General features: G+C 41.0%; 1 protein-coding gene across 8 annotated transcripts in view; it reads left to right on the top strand.

Annotated features, from left to right (window-relative positions):
* The window catches only part of KALRN (kalirin RhoGEF kinase), a 528,324-nt gene that overhangs the window by 276,147 nt on the left and 226,221 nt on the right, over positions 1-25,956 (top strand). For all 8 annotated transcript variants that reach the window (XR_008733430.1, XR_008733429.1, XM_055717657.1 and 5 more), the window contains exon 10: positions 6,291-6,413. Coding sequence is in view for 6 of the 8 variants with exons in the window: in XM_055717657.1 (XP_055573632.1) it covers positions 6,291-6,413 (123 nt within the window). In the remaining 2 variants the exon portion in view is untranslated. The remainder of the gene's footprint in view (positions 1-6,290; positions 6,414-25,956) is intronic.

The following is a 25,956-nucleotide window of genomic DNA, read 5'->3' on the forward strand; positions in this document are numbered from 1 at the left end:
AATGATTCCCTCTGCCAAGGCACTTCAGTGGGTCATCTTGCTCAGGAGCGGCGAAACTCTTAAACATGGGCCTGGGTCATATGCAGAAGTCAGGGTGCCCCATCACTGCTAGCACAACATGCTGCATCTTATTCATGCTGGTTTGCTCACTAGCTTACACTTCTCATCTCCCTCCTGTAGGACAAGGTGTATTTGAGCAAGCCTCTGTGTTCAGGCTGACCAGGGAAGTGGTTGAGTCACCATACCTGGAGGTATTTAAAAGATGTGTAGATGTGGCTATTAGGTACATGGTTTAGTGGTGGACTTGGCAGTGCTAGGATAACAGTTGGACTTGATGACATTAAAGGTCCTTGCCAACCTAAATGATTCTATGTTTCTTATCCAAGTCACTCTCATCTTATATTCATTCATTGCTGCTAAAAGAAATACAGTTTAAAAGATGTGAAAATGCAGAATTTTTCCAACTTCTTCAATAACGGATATAGTTCCTTAAAGTAATGGATTTACTACTCCTTTCACATGTTGTATTAATGTAAAACGGGAGCAGAGCATGGGGATCTGCTAGGAAAGAGTTGGTTCCCAAGGAGATTTTAATTTAAAATCAGATAAAGTTATGAGGTGCTTTTCAGTTTTCAAATTTACTGATTAGGAAAGATACCTACAGAAAGAGGCTTAATTTTCAAAGAGCTACATTGAAAACTCTACCCTTTAAAAACAGTACTCACTGCTTTTTTTAATTTAAAAATCAAATTAACTTTTGAAGCTATTAAAAGAATTGACCTTAACTGCATTAATGCAATCATCTTGCTATATTCCCATCATACAAATTAGCCTAGAGGAAGAGCAATTTTTATCCCAGAACTTTGCTTAATTATTGCCTGATTGCTTCTTCAATCCTTTTCCTTTAAAACCATTCTTCCATTTCTTTCTTTCCACGTTTTCCTACCTTGTCCTGTACAAACTATTGCCATTCCCTGCAAATGGACTTTCAGATATGTTTTTCCCTGACCTCACCTGGGCAATATTTATTTTGCCAGTTTAGGTGTGCCATAGGTCTTAGGCTTCCTACAGGCAAGAGTTCCATCATCAGCAAAAAGGAGTGTGGAGAGGGCTCTGGAAGCGTTTCTCGTTGAAGCATCTGCTTCCTGATGCTGCACTCAGATGAAATCTGTCTGAATTGCCACTATTATTATTTTTGCAGTTACATAGATTGTTCAAAAGGGACAGTTAGGGCTATTGTTCCTCCAGGTAGCATTTTGATTCTTGTGGTTATCCAGCCATATAATGACTGTAATAGCTAGTGCAGTCAGCCTGCCGTAATTGTACTGGAGTTTTATTTAATTGTCTTGGTGACCTGGGTTTGCTGCTTATTTTGTTGGGTGTGTAATTGTTCCCCTGAGGAGATAAGGAGACAGGACACGCACATCATGAGAGAAAGAAAATAATGCTCTTACCACTTTTGATCTTAAACTAGCTGAAATAATAATAATAATAAAAAAAGATATTGATATCTTTTTAACATGTGTGTGTATCCTGCAGCATTCCCACCAATAAATGCTGCTGACATCCAATGTGCTTCTTGAGCATTTGGTTTACATTCTGCTTCTGTTAACAGGCTCCTAGCAAACATTCCATGCTTTCGAGCCTGATGCTGTGTAAGCTTTTATTAGCTGGGAATTAAACACAGAATTATGGATCTCCATCTAGAAAAGAAAGAGAGCCTCCTTCTCACCTCCTAGCCTCACATGCACATTTTCTGGAGTCCCAGGCAAGCTACCATCAGAGTAAACAGAGCAGCTAATTTATTTCCTCCCATGGACATCTTACGGAACTGGGCAGCGGAACAGCAGAAATAGCTACCACAATCAGCTCACCAATAGTGGTTGGGGTCAGTAAGGTGTAGGATGGGAATCTGCCACTGGTGAAGGTAAAATTCCAAGACTACTATCCCCCAATCCTTCCATAACATGTCAGTGAGTTATACCATTTCCTAGGTGATTCCAGGGGCAGCTTCACCCATGCTTGGATATGGGCCTTCAAGTTTGAACTCAGCTGCGTTTTTATGAATGTAGTATTATCTAATGGACAGCAGACTGGATTGAAAATGCTGCCTACAGGGAGAGTGTGTCCACACAGCAGTTAGCCTGTATTTAAATTGTGGTTATGCAGGATCAGGCTTTACTGCGCTAGGAGCTACAAAGCAGGAGGGAGGTCCTGGCCCCTGGCCCGAGCAGCTTTCAAAGTAGTGAAAGTACAGTAGTAAATGCATACTAGAAAGAAAGTTGGCATATGCTGGAGTTAGAAAATATATTTTCTGTTTCAAGAAACACCTCAGATGATGGATCTATCTGTAGCACAGTATTTTCATTCCAAAGAATTCATGACTTACAGACTTTTTCTAGCTGTTACAAGAAAAAATAGCTTGGCAATAAAGGACAGTTAGGAAATGTGAAGATGTAATTTGGAAAACACTCTTAACTGTGTTTTTTACAGCATCTTCAAGCTGTTTATGTTTTTAAGGAGTAATTAAATTATTTGAACTAAGCCACTGTAACTTCAATGGCTAACTATATCTCAGAATGTTAATTTTTGACAGTAGAGTAAGATATACAGTCCGTGCTCTAGATTAAAATGCTAAATGTTATCTTGAATTATTACACAGTTATGCTAGTTCTAAAGACATTTCCTTTCTTCAGGGTAAGGGAGAATGTCTCCAAACACACTGACAGGTAGATGTTTACAAGTGCTGGTGATTTCAGGTTTCATTGTGACCTTTCTGAGTTGTTCCTGCATTTGCCACAGACTAATTGCTTAACATTTCTCATTCTTTTCACTGGGGAGTAAGTGCTTTATATCTGTCCGGATTAATGCTCTTGCTGTTCCTTTGCTCACTCAGTTATTCCATACCTCAGCTCATCATTTAGTGCAAACTTTCTGTGCCTTGTATGATGGAAACAAAGACGTGGTATTTCTCCATGTTTGCAAACTATTGTGAGCTTATTAGATAGAAAATGCTTTGTATAAGGAAAAACATATTAGCTGCTCATATAAATGCTGAGTATTCTTTTGATAGTTAGGGCTATCAGATTATCAGAGCCTCATGCTAATGTCCTGTCTTTTGCCAACTTCCTGGGGCACCTCAGCAACTCACTTTGTCTCTTTATACATACATACATATATATATATATATATCTCCCCCATGCAAAATGAAATTATAGCATTTATGTATTTCACAGAATGGTTGTGAAAATAAATTCATTGAAGACTGGAGTGGTCAAATATGTTCATGTGGGTTTCAGAGCCACAGAAAATGCTGTTAAGCAAGTTATTTTTAAAAAATTCATGATTTATTTCTTGTGGGAATCATGGCAGAAGTAGAGTTTATGGAACAATTTGAACCAGAACTTTTTAAAGAGCAGATAGGGTCTATGAAATCTGAGGCATGGCACTCTAAGTAGAAAAATGGCGTAGTAAAGTAGTCATCAAATAGGGTGTTACAGCCATGTCATTAGTGGATGGTTTATAGATTGATTTTTTTTTAATCTTGTCTGCTCACTTAGTGTTGATTTGGATATGTTAGTAGTGTTGAAGTGGTTATACAATTCTGTGACATCAAGGGGTATTTTATATCTAATCTTACAAACTAAAGGATTTGGAAACCTAATCAATACCTGTATAGATGACCTCAGAGGGAAGCTTTCAAGTTACAGGAAGGATTTGGTGCATCACCAGATGGTGCCCTTCTGTGTCAGGCAGTACGGAGTAACTGTCCAAATGCAACATGAGACTTTGCTGCAGGAGTTGCCAGCTCTTGAATGAGTCCTGGAACAAAGGTTTATTCCCTATGGATTAATGTTCCAGCACTTTGTTTGTTTGGTTGCTTTTTTTGTTGAGAGTAAAGTGTCCTTATTTTGATGAATACTCTGGCTTAAAATTCATTGCCTTTGTTTTTATCTTTAAGGTAGGCATCAAACATTGTATTTCCTATTTTGAATTGAAGCATGTAACGAAACATCTGTTTATTAAACAGAAGAGGCAATCTCTGTCAACAGTCATCTAAGAGTGACTAAAGCAGCCCAATATAACATTGGTTGGGATAACAATTTTATTATTATGCTATTACTACTTTAATGCTATAAGCAGAAAAAAAAGTTATTAGAATAGTTTGCTGTAGAATTAATGTGAGTGGCAATCAGCTATTAATAAACAGAAAGCATATACTACAAACTAACTTCATATAAAACATTGTTTAAATTAAAGCCATTTGCCATTTTAAAAAATAGTATTTAAAAAATAAGGCCTCATTACATGAGATTTTTTTCAAAATTGAATTTTCATCTGGTTCCATCTTTAATAGATAAGTTGACAAATCCTGACAAGAGGAAAGAGGATGTTAATAAATTATTTACAGTTTGTTAGCGACACAAATGTTAGAAGGCTGTTGTCCAATAATTAATGTTATTACCAGTTATATACAGATTCCTGGTCAAGAATATATTGCAGAAGAGCTCTTAGCAAACCAGCTGGCACATGGCTGTCAAAACAGTTTGAAGGAATGTGTTTGGGATTCTCTGCTGAGAGCAAATGGGAGACAAAGTTATCACAGAAAGGGAAGCAGGAAGCGATGATTGAACTGCCAACATACCTGGTTCTGCTTCCTCAACCCCACAGTGACACCTGTGCCAAATATGCGTTGTCCCTGCAGGACATGAAGTGCTTTGATACCCCACTTTGTGAAATTATTTGTACTCTGTGAATGAAAAATACCTTGTAAGCAATTAATTAAAAAAGTTTTTTCCCAGCAAAGAAATAGGGTTGAGAAGTAAATATATGTGTATAAAGCTTTGTTTGTACTTGGAACGTAGAAAAATGTGCTTGGGATCTACAGTACAGAAAAGACTCAAAACCCAGGTCATTTAGATTCTGTACAACCAAGTCATGAAATAGCTTTATTTGCCTGAAAAAAAAAAAAATAGTCACATCTTTCAGTTTTCCAGTCTTAGGTTTCTAGGCTTAGTCAGCAGTATCTGCTCATTGATCAGCCCCACACATGACAAGTGGCTTCTCGCACAACAGCACCCTCCTGCCTCGGTTCTGTACCCTGGCACCAGAGCCTCTCTCAGGCCAAGCTGCCACCACTTTCAAGGCACACTGCAGGCCCTGCCCCGCATCGCTGGTGCCCACACTTGCTGCTCACACCCCAGTGGTGCACAAAGAAAGGATGCAGCTCCAAGGCTATTTGCAGGTGCAGCAGTCTGTGGTAGTGTCCCTATCCTGGGGATGCTTGTGACGTCTTCTCCCTTCAGTGTGACAGAAATACAAGCTGTTGTTTGCTAGCCCAGTAGCAATGAGGATCAAGAACTCGTTGCAAGTGCAAGGCAGCTCCTTGCTGAAGCCCTAGCTACTTACACAAATAGCAGCGCTGATCTAGTACTATTTATTCTCTTAGCCTCTGTGTATTGGGAAAGAGCTGTAGAAAGGGTGGAGATCACATCCTGAAATTTTCCAAGCTCTTATTGTCAAGTTATTTTTTTTTTCCCAGCTTGTAGTAGACCTCAGACAGATTTGATCTAAATTTTAATGCCCGTGTTATTGTGAGAAGGAGCTCCAAATGGATGGTGCTCATACAGTTGATCTACTTTTAAAAGAATATCCTCTTTAACTCTCAGAATATTGGATCTGACAGTCTGCTTTTCCATAAGGATCTGGAAACTGAATTGAAAGCCTGAAAGACTCGTAGGTTACACACTGTCAATATTTTATGGCCTACAGTGAAGGATTCTTAACATTTTCATTCTAGTTACCCTGATAATGCTTTCTCCCCACATCAAAATAATTTTTAATTGATCCCTCCATCGTACTTTTGGGTTGGCTTAAGATGCTTCCCACTGAGATCTGCTGTGTACGTGAAATTAGCTATCACTGTTTTCAGTTTACACAAGGAGCTCTTAAGAGGAGGGTACTTGCTGTAAAAAATTCCAGATTCCTGATTCCTGTTCACTAAAATTCATTTACGTGAAAGTAAATATTTAATATCTGCCAGGCTCAAATAAATAAGCTACACTTCAAAATAAATTGAATAGTAAAACTCCAATAATCCTGATTTTACCAGTAACATCTATAAACATCTGTATCTTTTATACAGTTGGAGTGGACTTTGACAGATCTTGCATGTGTTTAGCCATAGCAAGCACAAAGCAATACCTCTGCAGCTGTATTATCCTCACCCCGAGAATTTCTCTGTGCTGCTGAGACAGGAGAGGTAATTGGATGTTCTTCTTTTCTGGCAGGTTCTGGACTGGATTGAAAATCATGGGGAAGCCTTTCTGAGTAAACATACGGGAGTAGGGAAATCTCTACACAGAGCACGCGCGCTGCAGAAACGACATGATGATTTTGAAGAGGTAGCACAGGTAAGAGTCCGAATTGGAGATTTTCTGGCTTGATTTTTGTTACTCCTCTTCTATATTGAGAAAAAAAAAATATTGCTGTTTTGGGTCACACTGCTCTCTTCAAACATTTGGAACTGACCAGGAAACTGACCAGGATCCCAGCTTCCAGGGTTGAAAGTTAGCATGCACACTGCAGGATATGGTAGCAGCAGGACTTGCAAGCAGAAAATCACCACATTTGTTTGATGAGAGGTCTCAAAGCCTATGAGAAATTACAAGCAGTTTATGAGATAGTAATGCAAAGTGTTGGGACATAGAGGAGGGTGGTTATGAGCAAGAGTGGTAGAAAAATCAATTTTAGCTCCTACAGTGAAAACTGAGGACCTGGAGAATACAGTGGAAAGCAGCAGCTTGTAAAGAAGCAAGGGAAACACTAGAATGTTTGCAGCAAGGGCAACTGCCCTTTCACTCTATCCAAGAGTACACTGTATTATTTGGGAGGGGGTTTTGTTTGTTTTGGAGTGAGAAGCAATCATTACAAGGAGACGTTATTATTATTATTGTTATTTGTTTTCCTCATAGCACAGTGTAAGCAAGGCTTGTCCAGGAATTTTGGTATAAAGCTAAAAGCTTATAACTTTTCCTCGAAGCATGGACATAGTAGATGTTTAAAAATACGTCTCATCTTTATTTGTCACAGCTGTGATGGGATGTCTTTGCATACCATTGACAATTCACATAGCCTGAAAGCAGCAGTTCTAGATTGGTGGGTCTCTAAAATTTCATGGGACCACCTGTGGATTTAAGTCTTCTGGTAATAGGCTTGAATTTCTGGAATTACTTTCTGTGAATTTATTAAAATGGACCTTAAGCTTGCGGTTGCAAACCATGGTTCTACAAGGCCTCATCCAAAAGCACAAGTTAGTGGGAGATTTTATCCTGAAATCAGCATAAGGTGCCTTTCCAGAAGCTGGGCTTGAGTCAGCTGTTACTGGATGCAACACTGAGGTAAGAAATGAAAATGATGATCATGTAATATAAAGGAGCTAAAACTAGGTGATGTAATGTCCTTTGTGGCATTAATATTTTCTAAATTTCCTTTCTCTGTGATGCGTCAGCTTCATAATTCCAGCTACATCTCACATTTCCAGATCACGGTTAGCTTTCCTCCCCATTTCTTACCTCCTCTTTGAGTAGTACTTCACTGGAGATGTAGGAAATAAATTAAGAACAGGTGATAAAAGACAGTGGATATGACACCAAGGTGTGTAACTGCACATGGAAACACCTTGCTTAAGGCTTGCACTACTGGATGAAGTAATTTAGAGATACATCCCCTCATCAGGGTTTAGGAACCTTACAGATAGGAAGCATGCATGGGTAGGTACTAGGGCAAGTCACAATAGAATTATGTCACTTAAAGACTTTTCTAACCGCGCTGTTAATCCTCCTTCTGTACTATTTCAGTATGTCTGTCTCTGAATAACTTCAGACACACATCCATTCACTTCATGAGGCCAAATTCAGAGCAAAGAGTGTGTGAATTTAGTTCACTGGGTGGCCACATGTGTTCAAATGAAGGTGGGTGTTTGGGAGGAGGATAGAGAGGAAAGAGGAAAGTGTGGTTTACACAGATACAGAATCTCTCAGGTTCCTCTGAATGTGATCCTTTTACATCTTATGCGATAGCATCAATGAGCATCTCATTGCTCTGCCTGGACAATCGTGAACAGTCACAATCAGTCCTTCACTCTGAGTATGAAGTTTATGGTGCCTCCTGAATAGAAATAACTGACACAAGCTGAACCTTGTTACTTCCCCCTGGCTTTGACAGGAATAGTTTTGTGTATTCACACCAGAATACCATTCCTAATTTATGAGGCCTGTCTGCAGTGTGACACTGGAATGTGGTGCTGGTAAATGGACATGGGGACATGAATTGAGGGGAAGTGAAAGGAATCTCAGGCTTTATCTAAGGTCAAAGACTTAAGAATATAATACTCTCTGCTTTGGAAAGAGTAATAGTGAGGGTAAGAGGGTAGACCATAAATTTATCACACCTGCAGTTCTCCTGCAGAAGCTTCTAGTGAGTTTGTGGTTGGGGAATAAATCTCCTCACTACTCTGATTATGACCAGTTTTTATACTTCCTGACTGCCTTCTTGATGCTTAACTCTTTAGAGCTAGTTGGTACTTAATTCTAACTTAAGTTCAGTTATTTGTAGTTTTTCTCAAGATAGCAAATAACTTCACCATGGGTAGGGTGGATAACTGGCATTGCTTGCTCCCAATATAGCCATATAATTAAGCACATTTGCTAAGATCCTGAAAAAAACTGATGGGTTTGCCTATTCCCCTCGTAAGTATGTTAATTATTGGTATTAATGACAATAAAAAGGATTGTGTTTGTTTTTCTTTAAAAAAAAAAGCATAATACTGACATACCTGATGAGATTGACCGTATATGCAATAGTATTTGCTGTTGGCAATTCTCTGAAAAAAATACTTAGCCTGTCATACAGTATAAATCTATTCTCCAAAATCTACTTTCTTTTGGTGCAGATATATTTGTTCTATTTCAAGAAGGCATTTGCAAAGGTCAGATGAAACAATTTTCATGAGTTTTCTTGATATTTTCAACAGTGGACAAAACAGTCATGTTTTTGAATGCTGCCTAACTACATGTAAAGAAGTGTGTCTGAGATTGCTGTGCTGAGAAATGCTCTGATTGACTGACCTGCCAAGGCACTAGATTGAGAGGTGGAATGTGCTGTCTGTGTGTCTGATTAGAAACTCCACAGATTTATAAATCTGGATGTAGTGATTCAATCAGGCATGGCTCAAATAGATCACAGTCCTGCATACAGCTGTGCTCGGAAAATGTCAGTGAATTTGAAAGTGCTGCATTGTGACCAATAGGAAATATAATTTGGGGTCCCTTTCTCTCATAACTGCTCTCAAAACTGCTGTGGCAATTTTTCTGACAGTACTTATTCTATATGGAATGCACAGATGGCATTCAAACACAGATGTTTGAATTTGGATTAAAAAGCCTGAGCTCCTGGGACAGAAGTTGTTAGCTTGTATATACCTGTTACTTTCTCAGCCAGTCCTGATACTGTTCACAGGCTTCCACCCTGAAAAAGCCACCTGTAGGCACAGTGTCTACCGCACAGTGAAACTTAGTAGTCAGGCATTATCAAGATATCTCCAAAGAAATACCACTCTGGATGACAGCCTCTTTGCTTGGTTGGAATTCTTTTGTGCAAATCAGATAACCATAGTTCAGTCAATTACAACTGTAAATCTAAAGATAATTTCATTTTAGACTCTCTACCTTATTCAGGGCTTTTATCCTGAAAACCAGTGTGCCTTCTAGTTGGAAAAGCCTCCCAGTGCTTCAGCACTATGAAGTTGAGTTGCACATGTTGGAAACCCTTCTCCGGTTCTCGGTCTATGAAGAGAGGTGCCACAGATCAGCCTCCTCCTTTTTGGCATTCTCAGCAGTCAGAGGTTAGGGTGGCCTCACATCCTCCTCTGCTCACAAAGAGCATCACTGCATTTGTGCTGGTGCAGAATTAGGAAAGATACTGGGGAAGCTGCTTTGTTAATCCCTTGCACTAAGCTGCCACGGGACTGAGTGGTTTTGCGCTTTGAATGATCTAAAACAAGCGTTTCTGTAGTCTTTCTGCTTTTACGAGCTTTTCCATCAGATGTACGGTTAAGATTTCCTGTCGAGCAGGTTTTTCCGCATTTTTGCTCTGCGAACGCCCACCAGTACGTATTGCGACCTGCAGATGGCACTCGCAATGCATTGCAAAAGCCTGTAGCTCTGCTAATGGTAAACAGAGCTGGTGTTTTTAATCCAAACTAGCCAAACGTCGTCGCAAAATGAAATAAAGCAGAAGTGGAAGCTGGCTCACACTCTGTCCCCGTGGTGTTCTCCCACCCCTGACGAAACCCACGTTGTTCAAGGTCACAGAAAAACAACCATCCTTTTTTTTTTTTTTTTTTTTTTTTTTGCAAAGCTGGGCAGTCCATGCTTTAATGCAAGGTAGATTTGTCATCTGTGTTTAGGGGGTAAGCTGCTCTCAGATCTGTGGAGCTGCTTTCAAGGCTCTTGGGCCCCATTATGCTCACAACTACAAATGCGTTCTGTATTTAGTACCTGTGTGCATGTTTCCATGCAATAGTTGGTGTATTTTTCATGGTAATCCAAAGGCACTGATGTTTGCAAGGTAAAATATCACAACTCTAGCATGCAACAAAGCACGTGTTCTGAGCAGCCTTCATTCAAAATATGTGCCGTCGTCCACCATTATCAAACACAATAAGAAGGCTGACTGGAGGCTGTGGCCATCCAAGTTCATGGGGCTTGTTTGTATGTCCAGTGTGGCAGCTCCTTGTTCGGGTGTTGTGACTAGAGCAGTTTTGATTTAGGTACATGGCTGGATCCTGTGTTCCTGACTTTGCAAGTTTTACAGGATCCATTTTGCCAAGGTATACATGCAATGCAGTGGAATACTCTTGATTTACTACAAAGAAGGAAAGCCAGAGAAAATGGGAGCAAAAATGCTGAGCTTTGCAGTAATGACATTTGGGAAGCTATTCGGTTTTCTGTTCTTGGGTATCTGTGATTGCTTTCCTCCAAGACAATTTTTGGAAGATGATGATTAAACACCTGAACACTGGCTTTGAATGTCAAAGTTAACTTTATGTGTACATATATAGTTTTAAGATTCAGCTCTTCCTTTTATTCTTCTCAGGGAGGTAAATAAATTTCCTGCAGGGGAGGCTTTCAGAGAAGACCTTGAAAGCCAAAGGCCTGTATCATCTACTAGAAATCAAAGAACAGGTGATAATTTTCATCTGAGAAGCAATTTGTGCTCCAGTGTTTCTGTCTGGGGTATTCCCTTCCTCCATCGTACCATTCCTAAAATGCTCTCAGTTCAGAGTTTTCAAAAAGTTATTTGGGATAAAAAGTAGTTTAAGTGTAAATATGTTTAAAAATATGATTATATTGTTTGTCATATGAAATATCCTGTGGATTCAGTAAGAATACTGCAGGTAAAAATGGTATTCTGTGATCTCTCAGCCCCTCATAGTTTTACTTGAACTGCTTTAAAACCAAGTGAGGTAATGGAATAGTCAGTCCAAAGCTGAATTGCAAACAGCTACTTGTTTGGCCTTCAGGATAAAAACCTAGTGCTTTCCCATACAAATTCCAGCTCTGTTGGATGTCATTGTTCTAAAGTTTGGCATAAGGTTCAGTACTGATATAAAACAGCTAGGCATAAATTAGGAGCCCATGTTGATAATGAACACTTAGAGAGTGTTGTCCCAGGATGATTAAATTATTATTACTTTTTAAAATTTTTTTACCTGCTTGATTGTTGAAAGGAAGAGCTCACTGGGCATACTGGATTTTTCCCTTTGTGTTGGTTGACTAAAATCCTTTGTAGGGTGATATACTAGGCCAAAACGGGGAGAAAGAAGACAATTAAACTTGGTAAGAGCTATGCTCAAAGTCAGCAATAATAACTGTGGTTGCAATAATGCCAAATCTTTTTTAAAATATCAAAAAGAATGAGACGGGCAACAAAAAAGCAGCCCTACTCTTATCTTCATCATCCCTTGCATGGTCATTAGCAAGTTCTGAAGCTATAATCTGCAGTTTCCTGTTCACTTAATTTATATAAAAATATTCACATCTACACAAAGAGGAAAAAATGCCCACTGGCAGCAGATTCCATAGGCCTTTGTACTGTGGTGCAGGAGCTCTGGGCTCCAGAACTTTTGGTTTCTTCTCCTGGCTGGCAGCAGGCTGCATCTGGCAGTCACAGGCAGCAGAGAAAAATAAAACTGCCTATATATGGGTTGTCTGTGAAGGTTATCTTGGAACTTCTGGATCTAAAAACTTCTAACAGCATAGCTGAAGAGCCAGATAGTTTATCACGGAAGCAATAGTATAAATCTTGCCTGAAGTCTAGCAGCTTGTGGGTGATTCAGGACATATCTCCAGTGCAAGTGCAGATACTGAAATTGCTCTGCACAGCCTGAGCCAGGAACCAGAAAGGCTGGGAAGGGCTGAGCAGTATAGGTGTGTTAGATGTGATGCTGTGGGGACTTGGCTGCCAGACCTATGTCAGAAACAGGTCTTGTAAGACATGTTTTCCCTGGGGAAGTGTGATACTCTTCAGAGTACGCTGTGGATATCAGTACCATGCTCCATTGCATGATCTAGATGTGCCCATGGAGACTTCATTAGCAGGGGTTGCTTGAAAAGGCTTCTTGGCTGTCTTCTGCAAGCAATGTAATGGAATTGGTGGCCCTTGGTACTCCACGATCTAGTGGTAATGGGGAACCTGTTTTTAGAGATGCTCTATAATGGTGCAGAAATATTCCTGGCAATCACATGAAGAGCTGTGCCTATTGCACCATGTCTCTGAGTTTATGTTTTGGTGTATTTCTCCTCAAGCTAAAGGGGGTTTTCTTTCCTATTTCTTGTCTTCCAAAATCACATGACAGCTGGATCTTTTCATTAAACCGTCTGCAGCATGATTCACAATCTAAATGCTCCCTATAATATCTCAAGGCTTGGCAATGCAATACGTTTTTGACAATTACCAGGAGCTAGCTTCCTATCGCTGGTTTATTTGGGTAGGTTTATTTTTGTATCTTTAAAATATGTTCCTTTAATTTGCCTATAAATGCATAATGCTGTTCCCATGACAGACTGGGAAAGATCAAAGCTATTTAAAAAAATACATATTTTTCATTCTAGATGTTCTGGAAAATGGGATTTTTATTGTGTGTGGAATTCTAAGTTTTTGAATTAATTTATTTTTGAATCAGAAAAGACAGGAAAAGAATCAGAAAATTTTCTAAAGAAGAAAAATCCTGGAATTTGTTTTTTCAAGGCCATAAACTTTTTAAAGAGAACATTGGAAAATTATAACACCAATGTGTTATCTAGCATGCATACTAAAAATATGTTTGATATGGTACTGATATCTTAACCGAATAACTAATACACAGCTGAAACAAAAAAATTTACCATTGACAATCTCTGTGAAGTACGCCCTCTTAGATGGAGCACTGCTGTTTTGACTGACCTGCATATATTAATAAAAAACATTATCATCTATAGGCTTTTGATCCCCTCTGATCATTTTTCTTTGTGCTTTCCTTATTGGCAGGTCAGTGGGCTATCAAACCGTACCTATTGATTCAGGAAGATTAATTGCAGCAATATCCAAATCTCATTTGTAATGATGGTGAACTAGTACTTTTCAATTCAATTCCCTGTAGCTGTTGATAGTGGGGAGGCTCAGAGGGGAGAGAAGTGACACTGTGAATCTGATCAGCATTTTTATTTTCTGATTTTGTCGTAAGGCAGTAGAAGCAGCTGCCGATGGCTGTGCTGCTTCCTCCAGACCAGCCAGTGGTGTTTTTAGATCCCACATTAGCCACAGCAACTGTATTATGACATTGCTGAAAATCACAAATATGCTGCTTTGCAGACATTTGGTAAAGGATATTTCATGTAGACTAAGCCAATATCAAAGAGATTTGTATTCAGTAACAAAGCAAAATAATTTTCAAGGACAGGTTTTAGGTATTCATTATCATTGTGCAAATGTTCTGGGAATGTACTAACTGGGTCTGATTAATTACTCTGCTGCACAAGATTTAGAACAAAATCACACTTCCAATTTCAGAGAAATTGATTATAATTAACTTGTTCTGAAGAGTGGAGAATCCAGTGCAATGGTTGTATCTACACTGCAGAGAAGCTGCTTGGCAGTGTGGTTGTCCCTTTCTTCTTTTCCTATCACGGGTCCCTCATTGTCCAGATGAAGTATGTCCTCTTATTCCACATCATGCATTTGAATTGTCTAAAAAGCACACTTGCACTATGAGACTATTGCAAATTTATAATGATTATTTATAAATAGAAAGTATTCAAGCAACATTTTATTGCATGTAAACCTATTTTTAAAATGTGTTTCCCTGGGATACATTTCAGATTTCAGTTTCCCCTGTATAGAAATAGGGCAACATCAGTGGATTTATAGAGGTCTTTTGGAAAATACATGTGTGTGAATAGGGACAAAAATCCTAATGTGTATATAAATAATTCACTTGTTGATTCAGTGTGTGTAATCCAGCCATTAATATTGCCCTCCATAACTGTGGTCTGTGAGGTCTGGTTTTGCATAACCAAGCCCCAAGAAAGCACTGGTTTGTGTCAGTATGGAAATGGCATACGGTTTGAGGCATTTAGGCATCTTTGTTTAGTGTCTGATTCAGAGCACTACCACATGCAAAAGCACAGGTTCCTCTTCTCCCTCTCAGAGCTAGGGAGAGAAATTCTACAGTTGGCATGAGAAAAGCAGGCAGAATCAGCCTTCTCATGTCACTACACTTAAAATGAAGCATGTCTGGGGAGAAAGAAATTGTAGAATTCACAAGAAGTCAGGAACTGAGGATGAGGTGTTTCTGAACTGTCAGTGAGTATGTGCACGTGTTTGTTTAGCAGGGTTGCCTATATTAGTATGCAGCTAATACAATAGAAACCAGTATGTGCTCCAAAACAATGACACCGTGTCCTATTAACATGCAACCCTTAATATTATTAGAGTGTTTTGTTCAATGCATAAGGATTGATTTTTTCTGCACAGCGTGGGTAACTCCTCATGGCATTAGTGACATCAACAGCTATATAGGAACCGGGGAGCAGAGCCTGCTTTTGTCTCCCCTGAAGTAATATTAGGTCTCAACACAAAAGTGCACAGTGTAAAAGGGCATTTGTGACTCATTAATATCAGGGAATGGAAGGTGCAGCCTTCACATTAAATGTGTCAGCTTGAGAGCTGAAGTGAATGCATTGAGTCTTTGGTGAAATGAAGGGTGTTTGCATGGAGAGGAGAGGTGGCTGAGAGCACTAGCTTTTGGCAACCGGCTCCCGGTTGTTTTGCCTGTGGCCAGGACTTATACCGACAACCAGAACTTGGATTTGTCAATGCCCACACATCAAAGCGGAGGGCAGGAAGGACTTGAAACCTGCAGTGCTCCACAGTGGGGGAGAGAGGTCTAGTACAATTTCACTGTTACTTTCTGTAGTCCTCTAGGGTTTGTTTTAGGCTCAGAATGGACCTAGCTGAATCCTCTTTAAAATCAGAGGTGTTTTTCCCCCACTGCAAAAGTGGCTCAAACAAATACTGCCCAGCCATGAATGCATTCACACTGTTCCTCCTTTGTAGAAAGTAAGCATTTCTGATTCATTTCATGGGGTGTCATGCTGTCCCTCCCAGTTCCAGGTCCTTACCCAAAGGGAACTGTGCCAAACAGCAGTGCCTCAGTGCACACCAAGGGATGGGCTCTGTTCCTGCTTTGCTCCTCTCCATGCACTGAAAATCAAATAGGAGAGAAGCAGCCTTCACAGCAGAGCCAGGGCTGTGCAGCTGTGCTGAAATATCAGTCAACTCACTAGAGTGTGTGCTCCCCCCTGGGACTGGTAATTGGGTCACTGGGTCAGTTAACCATTGTAAACTTAGTTTTCTTGTAGCTGCATGTAAATGTGGGACAGAAAAGAAAGAAGAGACTTCCGAGATCAGAACAGATTCTGATTTGTGTGCTAAAATAGGGACACAAAATAAGGAGATTATTTTGGGATGGGAATTGTGGAAGTAGCGTGAATTACTGCTTGGACCTGCTGGGCATGCCTCCAGGGATGGGGGCAGGTGCCCAGATCCTACTGCTTGGGGTTTGGCACAAAACTGGGACTCAGGGATAATAGGCAGAGGGAGATTAAAAGACAACTCAAAGAGAATTTCTCTGATCTTTGGTTTTGCCTTGTATTATGTCCAGTTGTATCCTTTGAGGGCCTGATTTGGAACTTTTGGAGGAAGGGCGATTGGATAGGGAGAGGAAAGAATTCGGCAACATTAAATAAAGAATACACTAGAAAGCATTCAGGAATTTTTATAGTAAAAAGTTTGGCAGATGTTGACTGTAGAGGCAGTATCTCATATGCCTGTAGTATTCTTGGAAATCTACGATGTGCCAAAACCCAATACATTTTACAGCATGAAGATTTCTGGTGGGAATACTGTTCTGTACCAGATCTTTCATTGTAAGTCATTACTAAGATATATTTTTCTCAGATCATGTGTGGCCACCTAATAAAGGCCAGAAATAAATAAATACATAATATGTTATCTTTCTAAATCTTTGTTGTGATTATTGATAACCTGGATTGAATTTCACACAGTAGAACACATTTTTAAAATGCACACCATATAAATGCTTTCTGACCAACATGAAAAATGTTAGTTCCTGTCTGGAACTTTTTTAAAGTATATGAATAATTGTGGTATAAAATAAATAAATAGATACAATTGTTTATTATGTCCAGGGTAGTGAAAAACCCTGTTATTTTTCCTCATTATAAATATGCACTATATCGCACTAGCTGTTACAGATTCTGGTTTTAAACTTGTCAAGTTTTAGGGAATACAGAGCCCATAGTCCATTTTGCTTTGGTGGCACCTCTGAAGAATTAATTTGATGGGTAAGCTGTACAGACAGTTCACATGTCAGGGAGATAACGATGATGAAAAATTGGTTGATAAATCTAATAAAATTCAGAGATGGTTTCTACTCATTTGAAACAAATTCCAAGGTGTAAACCATGATGGAGAGCTTAATTAATGTTGACAGTGAAGACATTCTGAATCCAAAGGGGGACCCATCTTGTTGACCTCCTCCTAAGGATGCTAAACTGGAACAAGGAGATGAAGTAAAAAGTTACTTCAACTTTAATTAAGCTAGGGAGGGTGCCTTATTCTTGTAGGTGGCAGAGGGGCATTCACCATCAAGTTATCTGAGGTACAGAGAGTAGGGGGATGGGGATAGAGTTATCTGAGTGGTGGGCAGGTGTTGTGTTGCCATTCCTGTTCACAAGGTATATTGAGATATATTGAGAAATGTCCTTCTACCAAATGGAAATAACCAAATTGTCAACAAAACAGAGGTTTTGGTGTTTTTTCTTCATGTGTTTTGTCTTCAGCTGGATGTGTACTGAAGTGTGAGGCTTACTCTAGATGGAAAGACCAATTTTTAACTTAATCTTTTCCACAAGTTAAACTTACTGTTGCAAATAGAAGGGATCCAGGAGAATACCAAGGGACTCCCTGCTTTCCTCTGAGTTTAGAGGGTATATAGACAGTGCTAGCACATAACACCAGCTCAGCTGCACCACAAGACATGATGCCCTCGCTGAGAGCATCTCCCATACTGCTCTCGCCTGGGTCAGTGCATGGGAGCTGATGCAATGCAGTGTCTCAGGGAGGTAATCTGTGTTTCAAAGGAGCAGCAGCAAAAATGTCATTAAATCTCTGCATCCTTCCTGAAGCAGCAGCACTGCACTAACCCTGCTAAAAGACTGTGGCGTATCTTCCTCTGTACTTTCCTGTCAAACATCACTTTGCTTGTCAGAGGTAACCTTTAACTTATGGCAAAATAGAGTTCACTGCAAATCTCGAGGTCCTATGATGCATTCATGGTAGAGTTACCTTTTTGCAGTAGCCTGTGTTGCATTTTTGTCATGTATTACCAGACAGAAAGAATGAGTATTATGTGATGTATATGCAGTACTGTGTTGTGCTCCAGACGGTCTAGTCTTTATAGTTGGCTATATAGGAATTCTTAAGCTGAGAGCTCTGGAGAATTTGGGTCAAAATGTTGCTGAATTTTCTTTTGTTAAACATTATCTCATTCTATAAACAGTCCCATGTCACTCAAAATGTGCTTCAGGAAAGATGTTATAACCTGTCTCTACATTAATGGGAAATAAAGGCGTAGCTGAGTTGTGGTAGTGGCTGGGGGGGAAGCAGGGAGAGAAAACACTTTACTGTCTTATTTAAAGCAGATTTCATAAAAACCTAGATGCTAGAAACAAAGACAGGCAGTTTACAGAAGTTCACATCCTTGTAGGTTTATTTCTGCAGCAGCACTGCTAGTTGTATTTGGTACTGACTTTTCCCAGGGCTGCTGACAGTCCCAAGCCCTTTAATACTGTCATTGCTGTGTCTTTGAAATCTCCAAACTGTGAGCATGATATTAAACCCAGAATTCCTGAGGTTATATCAATTCAGGAGACCAGCAGGATATGATAAAGCTGTCATGGTTGTACTCATCTCTGCAGGGCTCAGAAAAGATGCGAGCTGAGCCTTTGGGACAGAAACAATACTGTGCCCTCCCAGATTGCTGCTCACCTTGGAGCTGCCACATGTTCCTTTGTTTCTGCACATGTCTTCCCTTTTCCGTCTCTCATAAAGAAGTTGCGGAGTTTTGCTGTGAACTAATCTTGGCATGTTGATGATATTTATCATTTGAGAAGTTTTCAAAATGCTGCGTTTAGCTCCTGACAGTTTGCCTCCTTGTGCTCCCTTGTTATTTCCAGGTTGTTTGGGGTTCTTTTTTGATCGTGGGTCAATTTACATGGTAGCAAGGTGGCTGGGAACAGATGGGGTTCACCTGTCTGAAAGGGGAATGAGAGCTTTAAACTGGATTTGAAGGGGGGAGGGAATAAAACCAAGCTTGTTACAGATGAGCCTGCGCCCGGGGGTGGCATGCCAGGGTTGGAGGTGAGATTGATAGCACAGCTGAAGTGCATCTATGCTAATGCCCGAAGCGTGGGCAACAAACAGGAGGAGCTGGCAGCCATTTTGCAGCAGGAAGACTATGACATTATCGACATCACGGAAACATGGTGGGATAACTGACACGACTGGAGTGCTGCAATGGATGGCTATAAACTCTTCAGAAAGGATAGAGAAGGAAGAAACAATAGTACAGTAGCTCTGTATGTTGGGGAATGTTTCAACTGCCCAGAGCTGAATGATGGTGACAAAAGGGTTGAGTATTTGTGGGTAAGAATTGGGGAAGGCCAACAAGGTGCATACCCTGGTAGGATTCTTTTATAGACCACCCAACCGGGACAAAGAGACAGATGAAACATTCTACAAGCAACTGGGAGAAGTCTCAAGATTTCTAGCCCTTGTTCTCGTGGGGGTCTTCAACCTACCGGACATCTGCTGGAAATATAACACAATGGATAAGAAACAGTCTAGGAGGTTCCTGGAGTGCGTGGAAGATAAATTCCTGATGGAGCTGGTCAGTAAGCCAACCAGGGAAGATGCCCCACTGAACCAGCTTTTTACAAACAGGGAAGGACTGGTGGGTGATGTGGTGGTTGAAGGACATCTTGGGCATAGCAATCATGAGATGACAAGAGTTTGATTCTTAGAGTAGTAAGGAGGGGGATCAGCAGAACTGCTTTCCAGAAGGCTGACTTTGACCTGTTTAAGAGCCTCATTGACAGAGTCCCTTGGGAGATAGTTCTGAAGGGCCATGGGGTTCAGAAAGGCTGGACATTCTTCAGGAAGGTAGTCAAAGGCACAGGAGCAGGCTGACCCCATGTGCTGAAAGACAGGCCGGCTGGGGAGAAGACAGGCCTGGCTGAACAGAGAGCTTTGTCTGGAACTCATGGAGAAAAGGAGAGTTTACCACCTTTGGAAGAAGAGGCAGGCATCTCTAGATGACTATAAGGTTGTTGAGAGGTTATGCAGGGTGAAGACTGGAGAGGCAAAAGCCCAGCTAGAACTCAGGCTGGAAGCTGCTGTAAAAGAAAACAAAAAATGTTTTTACAAATACATTAGAAACAAAAGGAGGGCCAAGCATAATCTCTGCCCTTTATTGGATGCGGCCAGGAACATTGCCACAGAGGACGAAGAAAAGGCTGAGGTACTTACCTCTTGCTTTGCCTCAGTCTTTAACAGTAAGACCACCTTCCCTCTGGGTACTCAGCCCCCTGAGCTGGAAGACCGGAATGAGGAGGAGCAGAATGAAGTCCCCACGGTCCAGAAGGAAATGGTCAGTGACCTGCTGCTCCACTTAGACATGCACAAGTCTGTGGGGCTGGATGAGATCCACCCATACTGAGGGAGCTGGGGGAGGACCTCACCAAGCCATTCTCCATCATTTATCAATAGTCCTGGCAAACTGGAGAGGTTCTAGAATGCTGGAAGTTAGTCACTGTGACACGTGTCTACAAGAAGGGCAGGAATAAGGATCTGGGTAACTATAGGCCTGTCAGCCTGACCTCAGTGCCAGGGAAGGTTATGGAGCAGATCATCCTGAATTCATCACATGGCACATACAGGACAACCCAGGCATCAGGCCCAGCCAGCATGGGTTTATGAAAGGCACGTCCTGCTTGATGAACCTGATCTCCTTCCCTGACAGGGTGACCTGCCTAGTGGATGAGGGAAAGGCTGTGGATGTTGCCTACCTGGACCTTAGTAAAGCCTGTGACACCATCTCCCACAGCATTCACCTGGGGAAACTGGCTGCTCCTGGCTTGGGCGGGGGTGCTCTGTGCTGGGTTAAAGCTGGCTGGGCGGCCGAGCCCAGGGTGGTGGGGAATGGAGTCACATCCCGCTGGTGGCCGGGCACACGTGGTGCTGCCCAGGGCTCAGTGGTGGGGCCGGTCCTGGTTAATGTCTTCATCGATGATCTGGGCAAGGGGATCGAGTGCTCCCTCGGTCAGTTTGCAGGTGACACCAGGCTGGGGGGTGTTGATGTGCAGAGGGCAGGAGGCTCTGCAGAGGGTTGGGACAGGCTGGACCGATGGGCCCAGGTCAGTTGTATGAGGTTCAACAGGGCTCAGTGCCGGGTCCTGCCCGTGGGTCACAGCAACCCCCCGCAGCGCTACGGGCTGGGGGCAGGGGGCTGGGAAGTGCCTGGAGGAAAAGGGCCTGGGGGTGCTGGTCGACAGCCGGCTGGACGTGAGCCAGCAGTGTGCCCAGGTGGCCAAGGTGGCCAACAGCATCCTGGCTTGTATCTGAAACAGTGTGGCCAGCAGGGCCAGGGCAGTGACTGTCCCCCTGTACTGGGCACTGGTGAGGCCCCACCTCGAATCCTGGGTTCAGTTTTGGGCCTCTCGCTACAGCAGGGACATGGAGGTGCTGGAGCGTGTCCAGAGATGGGCAACGGAGCTGGGGAAGGGTCTGGAGCACAAGTCTGGAGCAGCTGAGGGAACTGGGGTGGTTTATCCTGGACAAAAGGAGGGTGAGGGGAGACCTTATTGCTCTCTACAGCTCTCTGAAAGGAGGCTGTAGGCAGGTGGGGGTCGGTCTCTTCTCCCAAGTATCAAGCAATAGGACAAGAGGAAATGGCCTCCAGTTGTACCAGGGGAGGTTTAGATTGGAGATTAGGAAAAATTTCTTCACTGAAAGTGTGGTCAGGCATTGGAACAGGCTGCCCAGGGAGGTGGTGGAATCACCATCCCTGGAGGTGTTTAAAAAACTTATAGATACGGTGCTTAGGGTCATGGTTTAGTGATGGACTTGGCAGTCCCGCATGAACAGTTAGACTTGATGATATTAAAGGTCTTTTCCAACCTAACTGACTCTATGATTTTGTGATTCTATGAATTTCAGATACCTTCCCTAATTCTTGTAGATCCTTGTACAGTCCATAAAATATTGAAAATACTGACACTGCAAGAGTATTTCATCATCTAATCTTAACATGCTGTTTAGATATGCTTCTCCCAGAAAAGCAGTAGGGTGACAGGAAAAAAACCCCAAATTCCTTTAAGCACAAAATGAGCCTACATATTGAATAGATACTGTTTCTATTCAGGGTGCCTTTAGGTGCCATAGTGAGATATAACTGCTGGCTTTCAAGGCCTGTGAGACCACCTGAGTTAAAACTGTCAATTATTTTTTTTCAATGCAGTCTTTGAAAACTGTTTCTACCAATGATTCTTTATTTTGTAAACATAGTTGTCTGGTTATTAGATCCAGGGCATAATCCTTCCTGGGGCAACACTGCTTTCTCAGCTGGCAACCTTCCTTGGTCTCAGGAAAGATGCCGAAGCTTGGCTTTGTGGAACTAAAACTTCATTCTTGTTCCAAAGGGGTGTTCTTCCAGTTCCTCTGTGGAGTTTTGCAGATCAAAACTTCTTAAATCATGTCTTACAAAGTGTAAAGGGCCATGTATTTCTGGTAAACTGCACCTTCTTCAAGAATGTGTATCAGACTCCTGTGTAATCCTGCGGTGATATGCCCTCTTTATAACATGAAGTGTGCAGATTGCTTCCCTGGAAAGGGAAGGACTGTTTACTTATCTAATATTAAGCAAGTGCTTAGTGGTTTGTTTAATAGAGATCGCACATATATACCAATTAGAATAGGGAGGAAAGGGGAAGTTTGCCACGCTCCAGGTGAAACCTTTGTTGAGTGTAGTCTTTCTGCTGAACAAAAAGAAGGATATCCCTTGTCTTCCCCCTTGCAACAAAAATAAATTAATCTTGCAACATTAAAAAAAAAATCTCAGCAGAGGTTTGAAAAGTCTAGATCTTTGCCAAACATGCCTTTGAGCATTCTAATTTAGAAGAAAATAGCTCTGGTGGCATTCAAAGTCAAGTCCTTGCAGAGATGGTACTCTTTAGTAGTGATGGAAGAATTCAGTGACACTTAAGCTGACCACACTAAGCTAAAATGTTAGCTTGCTCTTTTTGTGTGCACGCACATGTGCATCTGTGTGTCCTTCCATACTTATTAATATTGGATGTGATGTGTGATATTTGATGGCACTTGAAACATTATTTACTATATGTTTCACTGGCATTGCATTGAATAATGGTTGGGATCACACCAGAGTTAATTACTGTGATTGTGGTAATATGAATATTATCTTATTGATATATGACTACACTTCTGATTGAGGTAAACCATCGATATGATAAAATATACCATAGGTAACTTTTTTTTTTTAAATTTAAAATAAGCACTCAGTGTGAAATAGCACAAAGAAGAATTCTTTTAGCTAATGTGTTTCCAGCTATTGATTCTAATCTTGCTTATTTATTAGTTTGAAGGTCTAAGGTAGCTTTTAAACAATTTATTTGGGGTTTCAGCATTTGATGTAATGTGTGTCACTATTTTAAATTCAAATAATAAGTTCATCTCAGTTTCTATGTGAATCCTGAGGGAAAATCATAAATAAAAGATAATGATACATGGAAAAGTATCTGGTTCTTGGCGATGGTTAGTGAGAATGCTGTGTCGTATCCACTTGTCATTCCTGGGAACTGTTTATTTCTCATTCATGCTGAAAAATCCCTTATGCTTTTATAATTCACTGACATCATGGAATTAGTGGAGGTGTAAAGTAGTAATTAGTATCAGCATGGTATTTATTATATATGGCCTCTTAGCCATCTGAAATGGGAGCACACTTCACATGTACCAAATCTGTGGATTTTCCTGAACTGAGCTAAACTTCAAATCATAGAATCATAGAATAGTTTGGATTGTCAGGGACCTTTAAAGGCCATCTAGTCCAACACCCCTGCAATGAGCAGGGACACCTTCAACTGCATCAGGTTGCTCAGAGCCCCATCCAACCTGACCTTGAATATTCCCAGGGATGGGGCATCTACCATCTCTCTGGGCAACCCGTGCCAGTGTTTCACCACCCTCATTGTAAAATATTTCTTCCTTATACCTAGTCTGAATCTACCCTCTTTTAATTTAAAACCGTTGCCTCTTACCCTATCGCTACAGGCCCTACTAAAAAGTCTGTCCCAGTCTTTCTTATAAGCCCCATTTAAGTATTGAAAGGACACAATAAAGTCTCCCTGGAAAATGTCAGTGGGGAAAGTAACAATGGATCAGTAAGTACAGATGCTGAGCCAGAAAATACCTGAAGAAAAATAATTTAAATCATTGTGAATGAACCGTGGTCTGACAATGGGAAGTGAGAGGCATTAAGGACCTTTCAGCCCCATGTATCAGCTGGAAAGATATATTTTCCAGGAGCTGGGAGAGAGGTTTTCTGTGCAGTGCTTGTCACCTGATGCATAGGTGACATTCCTTATCACTCTGGTTCCTAGACTGTGGTTGCAAATAGATGCAGTTCTGATAATAGTAGTAATTTTGTTGAAATTGTCAAGTGGTTGATACTTGGACACACACTCAAACATGCTTGCACTCACAAACTTACCTGAGACCCTCATTTATTGAACTACTTAAACAGATTTGATTCATTCATTTAAAGGTAGGCATGTTCTTACGTGTTTGTTGAAAGATGAATGTAACAAGCTGTAATATTTGAAGAGCTCACACCTCAGGAAGGACAGTGCAAGGAGAACTGGGGCAAAATTATGACAAGAAAAACTCAGGATGAATTGCCATATTAAAGGGAAGAACAGTCTGCAGAAGGTGGTGATGGAAACTTCATTAACCTCGATATTTTTTTAAAAGGTTGGAAGTTTCCATTCTAGTGTACGGTAGGGAGCAACCCTGTGCCGACTGATAAAGTGAGTGGCTGCAGGACCTCAGAGGGATTTTCTGCCTTTAACTTCTGTAACTGTAATTCCTGGTAAGTCTGTTTTGAATTAGAGCAATGGAGCACAAGTAAGAATACAGGTCTTGATTTCATTATGCAAAATTCAAATGGAATAAACCACATCTTACATTAGATCATCATATGCACTTAGCCTTTGCCCTGCTTATAGGGAGGAGGAATTTGTCAAAGATGGATGCTTCCTTAAACCCCAGATTTATTTATCAAAGAAATGCTTCATTGTGGTCACTCATTTTTGCTTTAGAATATCAAGTTACTGAAGATGTAATTCTCCACAAAAGCCTGACTGTGAGATTACTTAACCTAAAAAAACCCGAGCAGATTTTAACAAAGTAGCTTGAGTAAAGAATCTGATAACAGTAACTGAGCTTCATAAATCAGGATAACAATAGTTTATAAGTATTGGGAAGAAATGCAGAATCAGCTCCATAATTATCATTTTGTGAATGTGAATCATGCTGTAGTTTCTACAGGGAGGAATAATACCCACTGTCAATGTGCAAGACATGGATACGAGACATCCAGAGTTGAATTTTCAGCCCTTTGCCATTTTTTGTCTCTTCCTGTAATCTTGACTAAATATCTGGGAGGCTAACCCAGTTCTCACTGAAGTCAGTAAGACCCTTTTTACTGTCTTCAGTGAGAGATAGATCAGACTTTGAACTTTGTCTCAGCATCCCATCTTCACAGCAGGAGTAATAATACTGAGTTTTCATCTTTGGTGTTGAGGAGTCAAGTCATGACTCTAAAGAACATAAAGGAGATACCACATCAGAGAAAGCCTAATAAGTCTCCTAAACTTAAGCCTGCAGGCGTAAGGCAGGATTCACATCACTAGTCTTTAGTAAAGAAGATCAGATCTAAGCTAGTCATCTAAGTTCTCTCTCTAGTCAGTACTTACTGGCCTCTAGAGATGCTATCTCTTCTGTGCCTTTTACATGGTAAGACTTAGGTGACAAAGCTCTCTGAATTAATATGAGGAACCTTTGCCTGCAGCTGCCTTTCACAGCCCCAGAACTTGATTAACACAGAGTAAGGCAGACCAGTGCTGCATCATTCCCCTTCAGCATATCTAGACGTCTGCTTAGGAGGTGCAGTGTCTAGGGTATGTAGTTTGTGTT

The sequence above is a fragment of the Falco cherrug genome, chromosome 8 (genome assembly GCF_023634085.1).
Source record: "Falco cherrug isolate bFalChe1 chromosome 8, bFalChe1.pri, whole genome shotgun sequence".
Taxonomy (NCBI): Eukaryota; Metazoa; Chordata; class Aves; order Falconiformes; family Falconidae; genus Falco; species Falco cherrug.